Genomic DNA, 20,196 nt, shown 5'->3' on the forward strand with positions numbered 1-20,196 from the left:
AATGAGAGGGAAACAAAACTAACTCCTCCCAAAAGCTGGCTCTCTTTTTCAAGGTAAATTAATGCAAATTAGCTGCATTCTTTCATCAATCTTCCTAGACTGTGTGTTTTTTCAGGTAAAGCTACAGAAAAGCAAGATAAATCCCTGACTGCTCTGTGCTAAGAGTTCTATGCTTACTGAAACAAGCACAGATTATTTCACTACAGAATGATAGACAACTCAGATTGTAAATGCAACAGCAATTACAAAAATCTCTTGAAAAATAATGGTACTTTTTCTTATCATTCTGCACTCATTTTCCAATTCTGGCTTCTTCAACAAAGTAAACAGATGAAAGAAACAGTAATTTATTCCCCACTCAAAAATGTAAATAATCTACACCGCCGGTCCTAAGAATCATTGAAAATAATATTAATGAAAAGGCTTCCTAAAGAAAGTGAAGCTAATTCCACAGATTTTGAGGTGTTTCGGGCTTTTTCCTAATTCATGAATTAAAACCACTTTTAACTGCAAATTTTTAGTAACAGTTGCATCTTTATTAAAGGGAGGATATTTACAACCAAATGGGCTGTGGTTAACTAAGCTCAAAACATGTCTCAAATGAATAAAAACTTATGTTCACTGCTGCTAAGCTTCTCAGGTGTCACCTGTGAATCCACCTGGGAACTCACCTCTTCTCCACGTCACTCCAGTTGTTGAAAAGCTTTTCATTTTCCCTCTGCAGACGCTCAGTTCTGGCCTGCAGCTTCCCCAGGCTGTCCAGGCAGTAACCAATGAGTTCCTTGATCACCTCTGCTGGGTTTGGGACTTCCTGCAGCCTCAGAGATCCAAGTCTGAACTGAGACACAAGGAAAAGAATGAGTTATTTCAACTGCACAAGAAACTTCACTGGGGCTTTGCCCCAGTAAACTTGAATACATCTTTAATAAGCATAGGAAATACCTTACAGTCCTCCAGTTTAAAGGGAGATAATAATTTTGTCATGCAGAGAATGGAGGAATATGTGAATTAATCTACAGGTTAATTATTTCCAGAGGGCCACAATGTTGAGAAGGACTCTGCAGCATCTGTGTGCTGGGCAGAGCCCGCGGGAGCTGGGCTGGGCAGGCTGCAGAAGGGAGCACTGCCAGGGGATCCATCCATCCATCCATCCAAACATCCATCCATCCATCCATCCATCCATCCATCCAAACATCCCCAGGGGCTGCCGGGGCACGGGCCGGGCTCTGCTCGCTGCTGCCAGTGCCAGCAGCAGCAGCAGTGGCCATCAAATCCAGGGCAGCAAGGTGCAGGGCAGCAGGAGGAAGAACTTGTGTCCCTGGAGGGGCAGAGCCCTGGAACAGCTGCCCAGGGAGGGCCTGGAGTATCCCTGGCTGGAGACATGCCAGCCCCAGCTGGACACCTTCCTGTGCCCCTGCCCAGGGCTCCCTGCCTGGACCAGATCATCTCCAGACATCCCTTCCTACCCCAAATATCCTGGGATGCTGTGATTCTGTAATTTATGCAGCCCATATGAAAGATCTAGCCAGCACGTTGTGACCTCCAGGGTTCAGACAGCAAGTTCTTAACCTTAAAAGGACTCCTCCAGTAAAACAGACAGCCTCATCAAGCCAGTGAGGTTAAGGGATCTGTAATGAACCACTGTGTTTCTTCAACAGTGGGGATGATGTACAGGATATACAGGAAGTCTGAACACATTTGTTTGGCCTGGTCTGGGATAAACAAGAGAGAACTGTTGTTTTTGTCATGTTAAAGGAGGAATATCTCAGCCGTGCATACAAACCAGCGCCAGCTGAGCTATAACCATGCAAGCCTGGGTGAAGACACATTAGTATCCAACACAATAGTTTGAGAGAGTGGAAGAAGGAGAAAGGGCTGTCTCTCTCATCTTGTGATCTTCAAAAAGACTGACATAAATTTTGTGGTATTTCCCTATGGAGGGAAGTACTACCCATCTTTCCAACTTGCATACACAGCTATAAGATCTTTAAAAAAGGCATAAAAGTATGTGGTACACACTAGGGAAGTGTTCACTCTGTGTTGTGGCACCTCACCTATTAAAAACAGAAATGCAGTTTGATTTGGGTTTTCCCCCCATTTTACTTGGGAGGGCATGGAAAATTACATAAAAGACAGCTATTAAAAAATGCCTATTGCTTGTTACCTTTTTAAAATGCAAGTTTCACTAATGCCACGCATAAGTTTAGGCTGAAAAAGGCTCGGTAAGAACTGCTCACAAAGCTATCAAAGACACTGCTTGAAACAAGAACAGTCCTTCCACGTGGACCTTTTATCTGTGGAAGTCTCTGCCCCAACACATGATACCATCCTGACCTCCTTCAGCAAGGTCAGTCTATCAGAAAATGTGGAAAACCCGAAGGTTTAATTCCCAATTAGCCACCAAATTCACATGTGCTGTCTCTAAAGCATTGTTGTCTTTAGCAGGCACGCATCTGATGGCTACAGATGAAAAGATGCTTTTAATTTATTTTTGGAAATTAGATTACACTATCAGTAGCCCACAGATTGGCGTGCACCCCCTGAATGTCACACTTGCTGTCTGACAGCAGTAACAAAGATGGACGTTTGTGTAAAGGAAACTGTTTTTCATCACTTGCAAGCCACCACCATGCTATTTGGATAAAGAATTCACAGAGATAGAGAGGCACAGTAGCACAGATAAATAGCATCACAACCTCTTACCATGAAGGAAATAGCAAGGAGAGCACATCATCTTTGTCTCCTGCCTTGATGCATTCAACTGAGACCAGGTATAGGCAAATATATTTAATCAGAAGAAACAAATTACAGTTTTCACTGCATAAAAAGAATAAAAAAATTCAAAATCCTGAAACAAGTTAAAATGAGTGGCAGTAAAATTATTCTGAAAGCCTGGTACCACTGCACAACCAAAATCATGCCAGACACACATCAGACACTCCAAATGCAATTGTAATTATAAAAAAAACCCCAACACTACTACAGGGACACGGAACATGTGTCCATCTTTGCAGGTGTTGAAGTCCAGCACTGACTTTTATTTGACTTTGACTTTTAAATCTTCAATTTAGCCTTTAGTTCAGGCTTTATGTGAAGCAACTGACTATTACCTACTTTCTCACAATAAAATTCACTGTCATGCTTCTGTTTCTGGGACACTGAGACCTCTGGACCATTTCTATGAGGACCACAAAGGTGAGCAGAGCAAGCCCATCACCAGGAGGCCTCAATTTATCATGCAGGTGCTGACAAATCAGCTAAAAAAGGAAAACAATAGTAAGGTTTTCTGCAAAACATGTGTTCTTCTCTATCTCTCCTCCTCCAGCAGCCATCTAATCTTAATTTAGGATAGCTGTGGGGAGCACATTATCCAGGAAAACACAGAATGTTTAGATACAGTCCTAATTAAAACAAAACTAATGTGACAGCCTGGAATAGTGGAAGGTGTCCCTGCCCATGGGAAGGAGTGGAATGAGATGGGCTTTAAGGTGTCTTCCATCCCAAAGCACCCACTGATCCTGTGATCCTGGATTGTGTGGTTGTGCTCTGCCTCCCTCACACAGCACAGATTTACACAAAGTGCACCAAAATCCCCTTCCCTGAGGCTGTTCCTCCAGCAGGGAATTGTTTTACACCACCTATTTAACAGGCAGAGACGTCAGCACTAACAATAGCAACGCTGCTATCTCGGCAAATTACAGCTGAGTGGTGTTTGCCCCACCAGGAGCCCGGTGCTGAGAGGCTGATAAGCCAAAAAGGCCCCCTGAATTCCCAAAGCAGGACTAAAACAACGTAAAGAAAAAAGAAATCTCAAGGCAGTTCTGCTCTGGAGTCCTGCTGGCATCCCGAACTGGAAAGTGGACTGGTAGAGGAGAAAATGACAAAATAACACAATTTTACTTCCAAGGATTCTGAATTGGGGACAGGCATGCAAATTGCAGACATAATTCTATTAAAATCAAGTGTTGCAGGGGAAAAAGTGTATCATTACAAAGGAGATGTTAGTTTTCCCCACGCACTGCTAAGATTTTCCTTGCAACTAAAGCAAGAAACAGTCCAGTTATTTGTCCTTCATCGCCTAAGCCACATTAGGGAAACTGCAAACAGTTCCAGGGAGATGCAGCGGAAGTGGTTAAAGATCAGGATACCACAACAAACAGTTAACCAGGTGGGATATCAAGATAAACAGCTCTTGCTTACTGCAGGAGTGAAAGAAAACATCATTAACACCTCACTAAGCTAATTTGACAAGCAACACGTCTTTGGTTTGGATCACTTTTCTGAGGTGATTTTGTAAATTTCTAACGGTGAATTTAAAAAAAAAATTTTGTTCGCTTTGTAAATTCCTGCAGTTTGCTGCTCCCCAGATGAATTTAAATTTCTCACCATCCTTACAGCTGCTGCAGCTCTCTGGCTCTGCATCATCTGCAGATGTAACTAATGTGCTTTCTACTTCCCCTTTCAGATCATTCAAGAAAACATTATGTAAAACACTAAAGCACTAAACACTTCATTTATACAGAGAGGGAGCAGACCTGGAAGAGGTCCCAGGGGACAACAGACTGACTGTGACTGATACACTGCTGCCCTTCAATATCTGTTTTACTCTTTGCTGGGATTTTATTTTTTCAAATTTTAATTGTTTTTAAAGGTGCAGGAAGATGAACACAGAAGCATTTAGAAAACTGTGATCCCTGAATCAGAAATCACAGTCATCATGTATCCACCAGGTCTGTATTTTGAGCTTAAAAAATAAAAAACAAGAATTAGAAGCTTATGACAAAATTGTCATTTTTCCCTGACCTCTCACCCTGCCCACTGTTTGTCTTTTAAGGATGAAGAAAGAAGTGATCTTAATGATAAGACACAAAATATTTCAGAAATAACTGAAAAGTTTCTCAGGTTTTCTTCTAGACGCTTACGGGAAGATGTGCTTCACAAAGAAAATAACAGGTATTAAAAAATTATACAACACATTTTTCACACAAGATTCCAAAACTGAAAGCTACTGTAATGTATAGAGACAGTGACTTTTAATGTTGCATTAAGTAACACATATCTGCTATTTAATCATTGGATTACTTCACTAAATATGAGAGTTATCACACCTAAGGCAATAATTATCAGAGGTTATGCACTGAAAGGAGACATTCACACAGCAATGCCTCTCTTCTGAGTCAGAACCTGAAGCTAAACACTAATAGTGAGGAAATAACAGCAATTTTTCACTGTCTATAAGAGAAAAGAAATCATGCTGGAAACTCTCATTACATCTGCTTTGCTGGTTGGGATTTCTCTCTGTATTAGTAAAATATTCTAACAACCCTTTCTAACAATATTTTTTAACCACAATATATTTAAGGAATTTCATACTGCCATGAAATTAGATAGATTCTGTCCTTTGTTGTCCTGGCAGGGTATAGCAGATATATAGATATAGAGATATATAGAAATAGATATATTTATAGATATAAATGTTGTGTGTATTTGTGAGCCTCTCTCCTATTAAATCTTAACCCACAGTATTTCAATTTTTCCCTCTCTGTTTTGAAAACTAATTAACAAATAATTTTTGGAGAGAGCACACTTCACAGATACTTAGGTCTGATTTTGAAATGAAAATATTCCCAGCATGTGAACTGAATGACAGGGGTTTAATCACACAAATCAACCTTGCACAGCCTGTTACTAGCTCTAACTCAGCTTCCACTTCTCCAGCCCCTGAGTGAGACACAGAGATCCCTGTGCTCTGCCCCTAAAACAGCATTTCAGACTGAGCTAGCACACCCACAAACACCTACATCCTCACAGACAGATGCTGCCTCCTGCAAGGTATTGCCCAAGCAATGTCCTTTCCCCAGGGAAATATCAAAGAAGAATTTGTGGGGGAAAAAAATAAATTCCAGAGCAGCCCACCAGCACGGAGCAGCTGTGCAGTCCCTGTCTGGCTTTTTGGAGTCTGTGAAAGCAGCTGTGACCCCTGTGCTGGAGCAGGAAAGCTCTGCAGATCCACACAACAACAAATCCTTTTGTCACTGCCCTGTTCTGAGCACAGAATCACAGAATGTGAAGGGTTGGAAGGGACCTTAAAACCCATCCAGTGCCACCCCTGCCATGGCAGGGACACCTTTCACTGTCCCAGGCTGCTCCAAGACCCATCCAGCCTGGCCTTGGCCACTGCCAGGGATCCAGAGACAGCCACAGCTCCTCTGGGAACCTGTACTAGGGCTGGCCCACCCTTCTAGGGAAGAATTTCTTCCTAATACCTCACCTAAATTTCCCCTCTTTAAATTTCTACCCATTCCCTCATGTCCTGTCCCCCCAGCTCCTGATGCAGAGTCCTTTCCCTGCAGCCCCTTCACATCCTGGAAGGTGCTCTCAGGTCTCCACACAACCTGCTCCTTCACAGGGTGAACAAACCCAATTTTCTCAGCCTGTTTCTGTAGCAGAGGTGCCCCAGTCCTCCTTACCAGCTCCGTGGCCACCTAGAAAAATCCTGCTAGGAGAAGCTGTTAAAAGCTGTACAGGTGAGCTACCCTGAAGTCCCCTACCCATGCCTTTGTCTACTGCTGGTGCTGAAAGCAAATTCTTTACTACAGAGTCTGAATGTCATAATTAAAACTAATTAAAACTAATTAAACTGGAATTATTTGAATCTCAGAGGAATTGTTACAAAAGGAAGTTGTGCCTTGCACGTGAGATACAGCAACTTTCTTTTTCTCAGTTGAGAACTGGAGCTCTTGCAAGACAGGCTGTGATTCCCTGTTAAATATCAACTACCTCTCCTACTCCACAGACTCTGAAATAAGGTAGAATCAACACTTGGATAAAAATAAGCTTTCACTATGAAAATACCTAACATTTTAAAAGAGAAACATGTTAATGAAAATTCATGTACAGGGTTAAGGAATATGACCTACAAATGAATGATGCTGACACTTACACAAAGAAAGTATTGTTACAAGCTTGAATCTGGAAAGCATTATACCATTTTTATTTCTTAAGTCAATCAGTGAGTGGTCTTGATTTTTTAAAGCTGTGCCACTATTATCTCGAGGGAAATCATTCAGCAGTAACTATGACATCCCTGGGTGTGGTAATAAAACGCGTACACTAGACTTGCACAATACAGTGATGACAACGTGAAAGCAGAAGTTACTTTTGTAACAGCAGACTCTAGGAAGCTAGAAAAAATTACACAGCACCATGGAAGCCAAGAAATCTGTCAGGTTACATCAGACGGTGTAAATATATGATCACCAACTCCAAAAAACAAGTTTAACACAAAAACCTTGCCTGCAACAAACTTCCCCTGTGACTGAGATTTCTCTCAGGTTGTTACCACACGCTGCAGAAACCTTCAGAATTGCCATCCTCTTAGCCACATGTCCACTGGAAATTAAATTCCTTCTGGATTCACTGTTTTGCATGGGAACAGCTCCCAAGTATATTTTGGGGAGTGCTCCACTGTTCCTCACTCTCAGCCCCACACATTCATGGCACTGTGGGCCCTGTAAGGATTGGGGTGCCAGGAGGGAAACCAGAGAGAAATTTGGAACATCACCAGGTGCTAGAACACATTGACACCCTCACCCATGAGGACAAGGAAGGCCCTGTAGCTCCTTCCACCCCACATCCAGCCCATGCTCAGCCTGGGCAGCAGGATCTGATCCTGAAAGCTCTTGATGGAGTTACCAGCTGGGAAGGAGCTCTGGAGGTGTGAACATCATTTTTCTGGGACCTGCAGCTCTGTGCAATCACAAGAAACAGTGTCATATAAACCCCCTTATACAGGAATTTAACTTTTCACAAGATTTTCTTCATCTCTTTAGTGTAGCTCATTTTTTTTTCCCTAATTTTTCTCCTAAACACACACACACACACACACAATTTGTATCCATTTGTTCTAGCACATACTCTGTTCCCTGGCTTAGAGTGTTCCCTCTGTCATGTTCAGACTCCATAATTTATAGATAAATAAATTTCTCAGCCAGTATTTTTTTCTGTTGGACTAAAGCTCCATGTAGCTTTGGCTACATACATGTCACTTTCTCCTTCCCTCATACCACACAACCTTCCTCTCAATTTCAGCTTGCATTTCTTGACTGAGAATGATCAGAACTGTACATTTAATTTCAAATATAAACCATGTTGAAGTAGACAGTGAAAATTCACAGAAAAGAGACACAGACTTTAATACTGATAGCGTTCAAATGTCACATAACTCTATTTGCATGTTTCATTTCTTTCCTTTAACCCTGTCACATGTAACCTGTGTAAGAATCACCAGGATACAGGAATTATCTACATTTTAGGATGCTGGGTTCTCCAGATAGTTTTGGTAAATGAAAATAGTAAGAACATCAGATAATTCTTAAATACCCACCTTCAAGAAAAAAGAAAGCCATATACATGGGATAGAATACCAAAAACACCTAGTGGGCAAGTAACTACTGGATTTCTTTCACAAAAGGCATTATATCTATGTGTCTTTCTTTAAAGCCTTTGGAAAACTTCCTTGTTTAATCTCTACACTCCTCAGAAACACCATATTTCACATATCTATACCATCAGCTACTTCTGTGAAGCTTAATCCCACCCAGGCTGAAAGGGTCTTTAGCTACTGAATTTTGACAGCTGTGGCATGGTCTGGTCAGGATCTACACAGGCTGTGATTCCACTGCCTCAAAGTGCTCTGTAACCATTTTTACAGTCTTGCTCTAAAAATTATTGCTCATGAAAGCACTTCCTCCTAACTAACCTTAAACCTATACACATACAGAGAGATATATATAGATATATAGATAGATATAGATATAGATATAGATATATAGATATAGATATAGATATAGATATAGATATAGATATAGATATAGATAGATATAGATAGATATAGATATAGATAGATATGCAAGACCTGACTAATATCTTTGTAAAAAGTGAGATTCATTTCCATAAAAAGGCATGAACTGAATAAAGTTGCAGAGCATTTGCACCACAGAAGTGCTCAACTCTCAGGGTGCTAAGCCACAGAAAATTGCCACTAATTTCCCTCCATCCCATCCCCCCATTCTTCTGACCACTGTGCAATTAAATCCCTTAAACTTAGAAATACACTGAATACTGAAATGAACTGCAGTGGTAATACTCAGCACTTGTAACATCAGGTATTTCTTCCACTTTTTTTCCCTAATGGTAATCACATAAATTTTTTTACTTCATCAAGGGGGGAAAAAAAAAATTAAAGCAATTGGAGTAAAAAAGCCAAAGGCAAAAATCTATAAAAATCAGGTGCATTAGTTACTTTCTAGAACAATAAATATGGAACAGGCAACTATACCTTATAATTCCACAAACAGTGAAAACATGATTATGTGAAGAACCAACAATTCAAGCACTTTGTTGGATTTGGTATGAAATTACCATTTCATCACTCAAAAACTGGCAGGTTTGCACTTTATGCATGCACCCAAATGCTTTATTCCTCTTGTATGCTTCCCCTCTTTTTATCATTCCCTGCTGTACTTCAGGCAATGTTGTACATTCACCACCCTGCTACCCCCTCTGCCTCTGAAGGGAGCTAACAAAGAGGAGTGAAGCAGGACACCCTTAAAGGACCTTTATTTTTTCTATTTTTTTTTTTTCACCTTTTCCCTCATTAATTCCGTGGCTCCAGGGAGGATCAGATGTGTTCCCACCTCGCAGAGCAGGAGCAATGTCTGTGAGCAATGGAACTACTGAAGGCTGGTTTCCTAAGGCTATGACTCTTGTGCTGGATCCCCTAATGTCTAAAAAGGTGAGAAATCCAGTCAAAGCTTTTCCCTTATTTAATGAATTCATAACTCCTCTCTCCCAGGAGGATTTGCTAGTGTCTAATAATACAGTTGATCTCATTCCACAGCTTTTTCCAAAGCAGGCACATGAATAGGGTCTCTTTTTCTCCATCCAGGCACCTATTTCCATGAAACTAGTAGGAACCTGATATCTCTGAGACCTTTACTCCTGTCAAATCTGTTTGAAATTGTCCAGGAGTTTCAGAAGTTATTGGGGGGAAAGGGAGGAGGTAAGAGGCTGGCAGTCAGCAGAGGCACACAGCATGACCACATAAGCTTTGTTTCCTTAGGAAGCAGGGTAAAACACTTGCACCTTTTATTATTTTTAAAACCTGCCCTAAATGAATTAGGAAATCAGCTTTACTTAGAGATCTAAACTTGTTTTCTTCCTTGTTTTTCATGTTATTTATAGTGTGGCAATAATACAATAGACTCTAGATGTAACATCTGGATTCAGGTCTCAGGACTTAAATGCATGAACAGTTCCCAACTGTGTTAATTTAGATTTCAGAGGGAAAGCCCTATGAGATAGCTTGCCTAAATCAGAATTTATTTCCTAGAGGCTAAGAACAGAACATGGGCCCATTCCCATAAAACAACTGCCACACAAACTTATCACACAGCACCTTCCTTGAGTTTGAGGCTTGAGCCTCCCTGAAAGTATGAAAGGATAACTGCAAAGATTTTTAATTTACTCTGATGGTTTTTTTTAACTTATTTCTTTTCTTCATTTATATTCAGGTTTCTAATTCAAAAATTATTCCAGAAAAAAACCCACAATTTAAGTAAAATGCTTACAGAAGCAGAGTGAAGTTCTTTTTCTGAACAATCACAAAGCATATGTAGCATCAACATGGAACACTGAAAAAAATCACCATGCAAGCCTTTAAAAACCTCCGGAGAAGTTTCTACAAACATTATGAAAGGTAGACCCATATAAATGTGCTTTCAGCCAAAAATCTCCAAAATAAAAGCAAGACTTGCAGGAGTGCTGGTGATATTACTGTCAGTAAAGGTTCCAAGGTAACAAAATATAAATGATTAATACTTCCAAGATTAAAAAAAACACCACCACATTACGTGCTGCATAATAGGAGTATTTTAATTCTACCTGTCAACTGATCCTATTCCTACATGTGAAGCCCAGACTGCAGCTTTCCTTTAAAAAAATATAATAAAACACAACTGAAATGTCTGGAGTAATAACTGTCAGATATGAAGACAACTTGTCTTGGGAGCTGCTTTCCTTCAAACACTTGACCTTTAGGCTTTGGGAAGTAATGGAAAGTATAAAGTGCTGGGTGAATACACCCTTGGAGCTGACGTGCCAACGTTCTGCAGTAATCTGGGTCTGATTCCCCCCCAATATGCTGGCAGTAAACAGCTCCAGGATTGCACATGACTTTTTTTTCTTTCTCCCCCCCTCTTTGGAAAGTAAATGTATAACCACGTGAATAAGCATGAGATAATGCCTAGACCGAGGCAAAATATAAAAGTGTTCCCAGCTAAGCACTGCAACCAATTTTCCAGTGTGAGTAATAACACTGCACTCATTTAGAACAACCATTGACTATTTTCAGGATGGTATTTTACCCTTTGTTTGAAAAAAAAAAATCCCTTCAGAATGTTGACAGACACTTGCTGAAGCTTTAATATCCAAACACCTAACTATTTAATAAAAACTTCATTGAGTGGAGTTATTCTATCCCATTCAAAAAAAAAAAAAACCAAAAAAAAAACCAAAAACCACCCAAAAAGGCAATAGATTGAACATTGTGCACCTAATCTGAGCAATCTGAACATCTGTGTGTGCTGTGCCCCACCCACAAACGTGGAAATAACTCAATGCATCATGAGATATATGTACTGAGTATGAAAAATTTCCAGTAAAGCAGCACTGAGTTCACAGAAGGACATAAAGACTTCTATAAATTGTCAAGACATGAACAGAACATTTCTTTCCATCCAAGAGCCTAGAGAAATCAACAAAGGTTTTTAAAAAAAGGCCAAAACCTTATTTTCATAGAAAAATCAAATCTTATTTTCATTATTTTCTTATTTTCATAGAAAGTAATCAGTGCAAGTTCAGGTTCAGGAACACAATGCAGGTGAAAAAAACTTTACTAATTTCTCTCTCTCTACAGTTAGATTCCTATTTTTATTGTTTAATTTCACCAGCAGAAAAAAATCTCCCCCACCCCTTAGGGGACTCTTTAAGTAAGCTTTAAGAAAAATAAGAATGAAAGGAGTATTTTTAAAAATCAAGGAGTACTTCACTTTGTTTTACTGTCAGAGAGGCAGAAATTTGAAAACAAACATTTGTTCTAGACTATACATTCTGGTAATAGCAGGAAGGATATTTTTACAGCTAACAGAGATTCTCACTTGGTTGGAGGTGGATGAAGGGATGCATTTTCCCCCTTCTTGTGTCACAAGAATAACCCCTTCAAGGACAGTGAAATGTTTGTGACCACAGTGGTCCCAACATGGAGCCACGAGGCACACCCAGCTCTCACACGGAATTAATGACACGGGGGGCAGCTCAAACTTGAGCCATTCCCAGGTTCAGCAGGAGCAGAAGAACATCTGGAGCTCTAAACTGATAGTCCATGGGGCCATTTCCCCAGAAATGTCTGGAGGAACCATTGTGTGACTCCAGTCAGAACTATGTGCTCTATCACAAAAGAATAATTAAATTATGACATTTTTGTTCCTTAGGTAAAGGCCATTTCAGAGCATTAACTGATCATAGGTCATTCCTGAGTGATCAAATGTCACTTCATCCTGAATAATATGATTATTAAGTTCTATGTCAGATCCATTCATGGGCATTACAAATTCAACTCCAGCAAGAAATTTTTCTATATGGACTATTATAATGATAAAAGGCATCAAAATCTTTTCATTCAAGAAACCCATATTAAGTTCTAATAATATTTCTAATAAAAATAGATTTTCTGAAAATTCAGATCACCTGTATCTATCTGAAGACAAAAAAATTCCCTATCTTAAATCTCTTACCTAATGTTTAAAATGCACACAATTATAATACGTCTTTTTACAATGGAAGTTTCTACTCAGATGAAAAGCTGGAATGGATTCAATTAGAAAATATTTTTCCCTGAAATCTTATAAATTCTCATCTGCAAAAGAAATATAGTTCATAGATAAAAAAGTTAGACTGAACTGGTTGCTAGCAACACAAACAAAACATTTACTTTCTTTTCTGCATAATACCGTTTTCAAAAGTTTTCGTGACGAAGTATTTAGAGAATTAATGTTTTCTTAAGCCAAGCCAACCCTGGATGAGGGAAAGCATTTTTTTCCCTCACCATTAGGATCCTATGGAGCACAACTGGAAACTTCATGGGATCATGTTTTAGAACATGAGGTCTCAGACGAGGCACCAAAAAGCCACATCAGGGCATTTTATTTGCAGAAGAAAACAGAGGCAAAAATTTCCAAGGAATCAAGTGAAAAGAGTGAAGTCTCCTTAATTTTGCAGTCTCCCAGGCCAGAGGCAGGGACAGGCTCCCTCTGGATGGCCCCAGGAGTTTGTCAGAGGCCAAGAACAGAACACTTATCACAGAAATGGCTCAATGTGGCAGAGAACCTCAGAATTTAATTTCATCTTTGCAGTACTTTCAGTGGAGGGAGGGTGAACATCATTGCTCAGGTCTGTTGTGTTTTATTTTCTTAATTTTTACTTGCCAGCAAACCAGCCCAAAAGGGAGAATCTGTGGGTTTTCTGAAATCTATAGCAGTAGAACTAAAGGTTTCTTATGAACCAGAAAATCCTGGGATTTTGTGGTTTTGTTTGGCTTTGGTTTTTGATTTGTGCTTGTTCAATTCTTAAACATCCATATTATCTTATTAGGATAATAATATAATATTATAAGATACTAATATTGCTATCTTATTTACTACAGAATAATGAAATACTAGCAGTGTGATCACCTTAAAGAACATCTGGCTGAGCTAGTGCTGTTTAACACAATCCATAAGAAGAAAAAACCCACCCACCAACCAAAAACAACCCAAAAAGCAAACAAACGACCCAACATACAGACAAAAAAAAAACACACCAAAGAACCAACAACCAAACAAAAATGCATATACTGAAGTGATAAAAAGGGCAAAACTGAATAAGCATGTATTTCAGCAACAAGCTGGAAAAGAAGATACACAGCAGGAAATGCAAGCTGAAGACAGAGAGGTGACTTTTCCTTTAAAGCATAAAACATCTCAGTGCCAAACATCAACCATCAGTTATCAGCATTAAAAAAAAAAAGATGACTATTCTAAAATTATGGACAAAATAAGATCTAAAGGGATGTGTCTGTCAGGAACCAATTTTGAAGGGCAGGGTCTGGTTCTGGTGACATGGATAGCCCTGCCCAGGAAGCTCTGATGCAATACCTGACTGCAAGACCACCCAACACAGAGCCCTGTGCATCAAGAGAATGCTAAGAAGTTTAATTTTACCATTTTTCTGATTTTATATCAGTATTTCACTGTCAAACAGACAGTGCTAGGTGAGACAATGGCATGTCCAGAGCTTAACAGGCCTGACATGTACATGTAGGTTCTTTTTTGACAAGGATAAAACAAGTACTTGCATGGTCTGAGCTGTCCTCAGGCAAGCAGTTATCTGCACTTTGCTAAATATAACTTCACTGGGGTTCTCAGCAGCCTCCTGCACTGCATGCTCAGCCACAGACCTGCAAAAACCTGGCCCCAAAAAACATCTAAAACTATCCCAGCCTGACGAAACAGGAGAGACCCACCACCATTTCTGGAACTACAAAACTGATGGCTGACCTTGCTTCCCACCAGAGCAACATGAGGGTTTCCTTAAGGACGTACCAGGAAAATGCTCCTGTGAGCAAATCCCACCTTGTGCACGCAAAGCACATGGAAATACACGAGGAGGCTTTTGAAAAGAAGCCATTCCACGCTCCAGGACAGCTGGTTTAAACACATGAGATGTGATTATTTATCCTGGGATGTAAGCTGGGGGAAAGTGGTGCTTTCAAGCCCCACGCAGCTGAACTGCAATGACACTGGCAGTGTGAAACAGCCCAGGCTGGGAAGCAGAACTGAGTGAGTGACTACACCAGCCCACACAAACAGGAGCTAGAGATGAACCAGAGCTGCAGCACAGCACACTGGAACAGGCTCTTTGCTGCCAAAACCCCAAAGCATAGGAACTCATTTAAAAAAAACAACAGGAGATATCCCTGTGCTGCGCCTGACTTGCAGAATTGAGATTATTATTTCATATTTTGCAACACCAGAGTCCTGCAGCCAGTAGCCAACACCACTCAGACCAACCTCAGAGCTCACTGGATTTTTTTGGCATGTTAACATTTAAACAATCGTTAAAATAAATAAAAGTTAAGTAAGGATGCTCAACACTGCTAAATAATTTCTTTCCCCTTACTTTGAGCCATTGCAAAGTGGTGATGGTAATCACAGCAAATGTTGCTTGAAAATAGTACCAAGGAACAAAATAACACAGGCAACTGCTATGCAAATTTCTGTTAATATTAATTATGTCAGAGCACACTGAAACTTGCAAAAGCAGCATGTTTATTGTCTCTACATTTTGCTTTTATCCTCTGAAGTGTAGCAATTCAAATATGCTGGAAATTACAACAAAAATGAGGCCATACTAACTGAATGTGGGGATGAAACTTCCAAGAAGCAAAACAGATCTGATAATATTTTCATCACCTTTATGTGTTGAAATCTACCAGAAACACAGCCTTCCACAGCAGATGCAGGAACCTCCACAATTAAGCCTTTAAAAATACATTGGAAATACTTAGGTCTTCAAAATCCAGAAGTTTAACTTTAAAAATAAGTGTAATTCATCCACTATCTGCCCAATCCAACTTCCAGCAAGTTGGAGTTCCTCAGAGATAGTGAGTGGACTAACCCAAAAATGCAAAATTCCTGCTCCAAGAACTACAGATCAGCTACTTTCAAAACGCATGGAATGGAGAAGGGTGTTAAAAAGTTACTAGAAAATGGACATTGCCTCTCCAAGTTTTCACACTCTTAGCAGAAAGGTTCTATCTCACACATATGAGCACTTATATTTGGAAAATCATAAGGAAAAACAGAACAAAGAACAGCAAATGAATCTATTTCACCTCCCTCTAAATAAATTTGAGCAGAATCTTATGAGATAGGAGGTATCCTATCAGATATCTCAAGAACCAACACTGGTATGCATAGAATCATCTACTGTGTGCAAAATTAAGTAGCTACAGCTTGCAGCAATCATGATTTATCTTTCTTAAACCTAAAGTTAGCTTACCACAAAATATTACAGTCATGACCACCTGTGTCATGTCTGAATGAGATTCAGAGAGCCCCTTCCAGAAAAGAAGATGCACCACCAAGTGAATAAATCCTCTGTGGCTCTAGAGATTACAGAATATAAGAAATGTCCAGGAAATCAAGCTTCTGTTTTCATCTTAATAAAGTCTCATGAATGAACCGATATCTTACCTTCATACAAATTTCATACATTTATAATTTAGGGCAGTATTCTACAACAATAATTACCTGATATCTTACTTTCATGTTAATTTCACAGATTAGTAATTTAGGGCAGCATTCTATACAAATAATACGACTGCAGCTGAAACTGCGCAATTGCAAAACTGTTTTTAGGGACATTATTCTCTTCCCCCCACACATAGTGAGGCAGAGCTCATCAATGGAGAACAAAACACTTTTGTCATACCCTTCCCAAGAGGAAAGACAGCTCTCTGCAGAGCTGCAAGATAATTCACGTCAAAATGAGAAGGAATCCTAACTACTATGAAAACAAATACTGTATTTCAAAACCCACTGGGAGGAGCCCATTGTGCAAGAGGTCAGGATACTTAGTGCTCCTCTACTTCAGTTCATTAATTGTAGCTAAGGATGGATTTATTTATAAATATAAGTTGTCTATCATGCCATGATTATTGCCTCTCTTCTCTAAACCAGTAACATAAGTCCTATATACAAGCTTCCTTTTCCTTTCCGCTGGTTCTCAAGTTAAAAAATAGCAACTGAAAAGCAAAATTCAAACAGGATGACTCCTCTCACTTTTCTCCTTGATAAATTGGGAGCAACATTTAAATATAACATTATATTTAAATAAGCTGTAAGTAAAACAAACAATAACACAAATCAACTGTGATGGCTGACTTGTCCAGCAAGCAGCCACTTCCTGGCAGAAAAGTTGGGAAGTTGCAATGTTGGAGGAGTAAATGAAACAATCCCTCCTAGCATGAGAACTTCTGCCTAGTGAAAAATAAAACACTTCTGAGTTCAGGGGAAGACTTTCTACCTCTGCAATTCTAAACTGGGTCGATACTGTTTCAAACAAAGGACACTTGGACGTGGTGGTGCCTGGAGAGCTGAAAGGTAGAATCTCACCAGGTCATCAGCAGCAGTTCACTCTGTTCTGAACAGGGAGGGCTCCTTCCATGCACCCTTTGGGGTGAAATCAGATGTTGGATGGATTGTGGAGGTCTGGAGAGCTTAGCACAAGAAAAACAAGGAGCTGCTGGAGCAGATCCAGAGGAACCCATGGAGCTGCTCCAGGGTTGGAGCTCCTCTGCACTGGAGCAAAGCTGGGAGAGCTGGGGGTGTTTCCTTGGGGAAGGGAAGGCTCCAGGGAAAGCTCAGAGCCCTGGCAGGGCCTGAAGGGGCTCCAGGAAAGCTGGAGAGGGACTGGGGACAAGGGATGGAGGGACAGGACCCAGGGAATGGCTCCCAGGGCCAGAGGGCAGGGCTGGATGGGATACTGGGAATTGGGAATTGTTCCCTGGCAGGATGGGAGGCCCTGGCACAGGGTGCCCAGAGCAGCTGGGGCTGCCCCTGGATCCCTGGCAGTGCCCAGGGCCAGGCTGGACACTGGGACAGTGGGAGGTGTCCCTGCCATGGCTGGGGTGGCATTTTAGAGTGAGCTTTAGGGTCCCTTCCAGCCAAAACCCTTCCACAATTTCATGACTTTAAAGTGATTCAATCAAGTAGTAAAAACTGTAGAAAATCAATGATACAAAAATCTCAGAGAAATTTAATCCCCCAGAGTGATGAAACATTAACATATTCTGGTCCTACTCAACTTGTAAGAATGTAAGGGGATTACAATTCTCTAGCATTAATATTTTCAGCCACAGCAACACTGTGATTTCAGGAAAAGTATCTTACAACTCTTGCAACACTATGTGATAATTATTCCATTATCACACCAAGGTCCTCTGCCACTCTCTCATCTTGGAGAATGCTGAGGCAACAAACCCTTCCACCCCAAAACCAACAAAAATGAACTCATATCAAACAAACAAACAAACAAACAAACAAACAAACAAACAAACAAAAAACTCACACACAAAAAAATAACCACCACACAAACACCCCCACACGCCAAAAAGAAAAACCCCAAAACAAAAAACAAAAAAAAAAAATCCCCCCCTACAAACTAACAAATAAAAACCAGCCAAACAAACAAACAAAACCATAAATAAACAATTAATGCAAGTTTGTTTACCATTAATCATCTTCCAGAGCATAATGGGTTTAGAGTTCCATTTTCCACAGCATGAACCAGGTTGTAGTTTTGATAGAGTCAGCCCTCTTTCAGAACAAATGCGTGTTTACAAAGACTTGCAATAATATGCCAGCCATGGAAGAGTTTTTGATGTCAAGGACTCCATTATATGTTTGGGTGGAAGTTCAACAACAGCTGCTCCAGATTTAATGAAGGTAGTACTCAAGGGACCGACATTTCCTGGATTTATTTATGGGAGCTTACAGAAAATGTTCAATATGTACCAAAATATACATTGTTCAGAGACTTTCATGCTTGAGAGTGAAACTCTCAATGTTTGATTCATAATGGCTATTTCACAAGGGCTTACAGGAAATAAAACTGTTTATTTTAATTGCATACAGCAAAAATGTTAGAAAAGAAAGATTTATGTTCTCTAGTGACAGTGAATGTTTTGGGCTAATTTGTCATGGTTACCATGGACAGAAAATAAAGGAATACTATTCAAGCACTACTCCAAGCACTACTCCAATTCATAGACAACTTAAAGTACCAGCAAATACTCAAGTCCTGTGGGCTTTCTTTTTAATCATTCATGTAAGCTTACAGCACCTTTTAAATACAGCAAAACTGCCTGTGCAAACCAGAATTTTACCTTTATTTTTCTTTCTCATTAACAGTGCTGTTTTTTGCATATTTCCTGTTAATGGAAAATAAAAAATAAACTTGTGAATTAAAAAAAAAAAAAAAATTAACAGCAATGACACAATACTCAAGAGACTAAATAGTACTGATCTCCAATTATGTCAAGGTGGTTTTCCTCTCCAGGTCATGGTTTCTATTCTTGACTGTAACGTGACAATTTCTTTAAAACAAACAAAAAATGTGTTTTCCCTTTTCACTTGCATATTGTCCAAGAAAAAAGACTATGAAGAAACAGATGAAAAACTATGCATCTGCCTATGTTAATTGAAAGGTTAGGGAAATTAGTAGCATGAGGAGAATTTTGATAAAGATGAACACTGGAAATTTGATTAGAGTGTATCCTCTGAAAATGGAAATAGAAAGCAAATTTATAAACTGTTCTGCATTTTACCTTTTCTTTTCTTTGAATAGTCCAATGTTTGTATTGGCCAATGCTTTGAAAAAGCAGAACCACTGCCTACAGGTTCACATCTAGTCTGGTGAAATTTTAGCTTTTCACTGTTTTGTCTTTGTTTTCCTGAATTTGTCACCAGACAATGGTCTGGTCACACACTGACAGTTGTTATTGTGTTTTCTTACACAGTTTCAGCTATTAGGGTGTTAAGTGGTAACATGACAGAGTAGAAATTAATGTCAGAGCATTACAAATGCATTTTGTCTGCCTGTTGAAATACTTCATTTTCAGCATCACCACACCTATCCCCAAAACCTTTTCCTCTTGTATTCTGAGCTGCCAACTCTGTCTTCAATAAAAAGAAAACATAAAATAGAAAATGACAAATTTAATCACAATTTCAATGGGTTTAATTATCTTGTAATAGATAAAACTCTCATCCTTCAGCTATTTCTTAGGCCTCACAAAGCATTGCAAAACTCAAATACCCTTCTGCAAGTGTGAGCTTCATTTTGCCTTTTTGCTACAAATCACTTTTACTGTGAACTGAGACACAAAAATGAGTTTGTCTTCTGCTTTTCTTTCCACTATTCCACTGTTTTCCTCCTTTCCTTCAAAACTCAACCCCTTTTGCCACAGACTATTTCCCTTCCATCCATTTTTCATCCATTTTTTATAAGTACAAATGAATGTCCAATGTTGAGAGT

At 39.7% G+C, this 20,196-nt stretch overlaps 1 protein-coding gene across 1 annotated transcript in view; it reads right to left on the bottom strand.

Annotated features, from left to right (window-relative positions):
• The window catches only part of XRCC4 (X-ray repair cross complementing 4), an 89,394-nt gene that overhangs the window by 32,226 nt on the left and 36,972 nt on the right, over positions 1–20,196 (bottom strand). Inside the window, exon 4 of the mRNA XM_059873233.1 lies at positions 672–838. Coding sequence (XP_059729216.1) covers positions 672–838 — 167 coding nt within the window. The remainder of the gene's footprint in view (positions 1–671; positions 839–20,196) is intronic.

The sequence above is a fragment of the Haemorhous mexicanus genome, chromosome Z (assembly GCF_027477595.1).
Source record: "Haemorhous mexicanus isolate bHaeMex1 chromosome Z, bHaeMex1.pri, whole genome shotgun sequence".
Taxonomy (NCBI): domain Eukaryota; kingdom Metazoa; phylum Chordata; class Aves; order Passeriformes; family Fringillidae; genus Haemorhous; species Haemorhous mexicanus.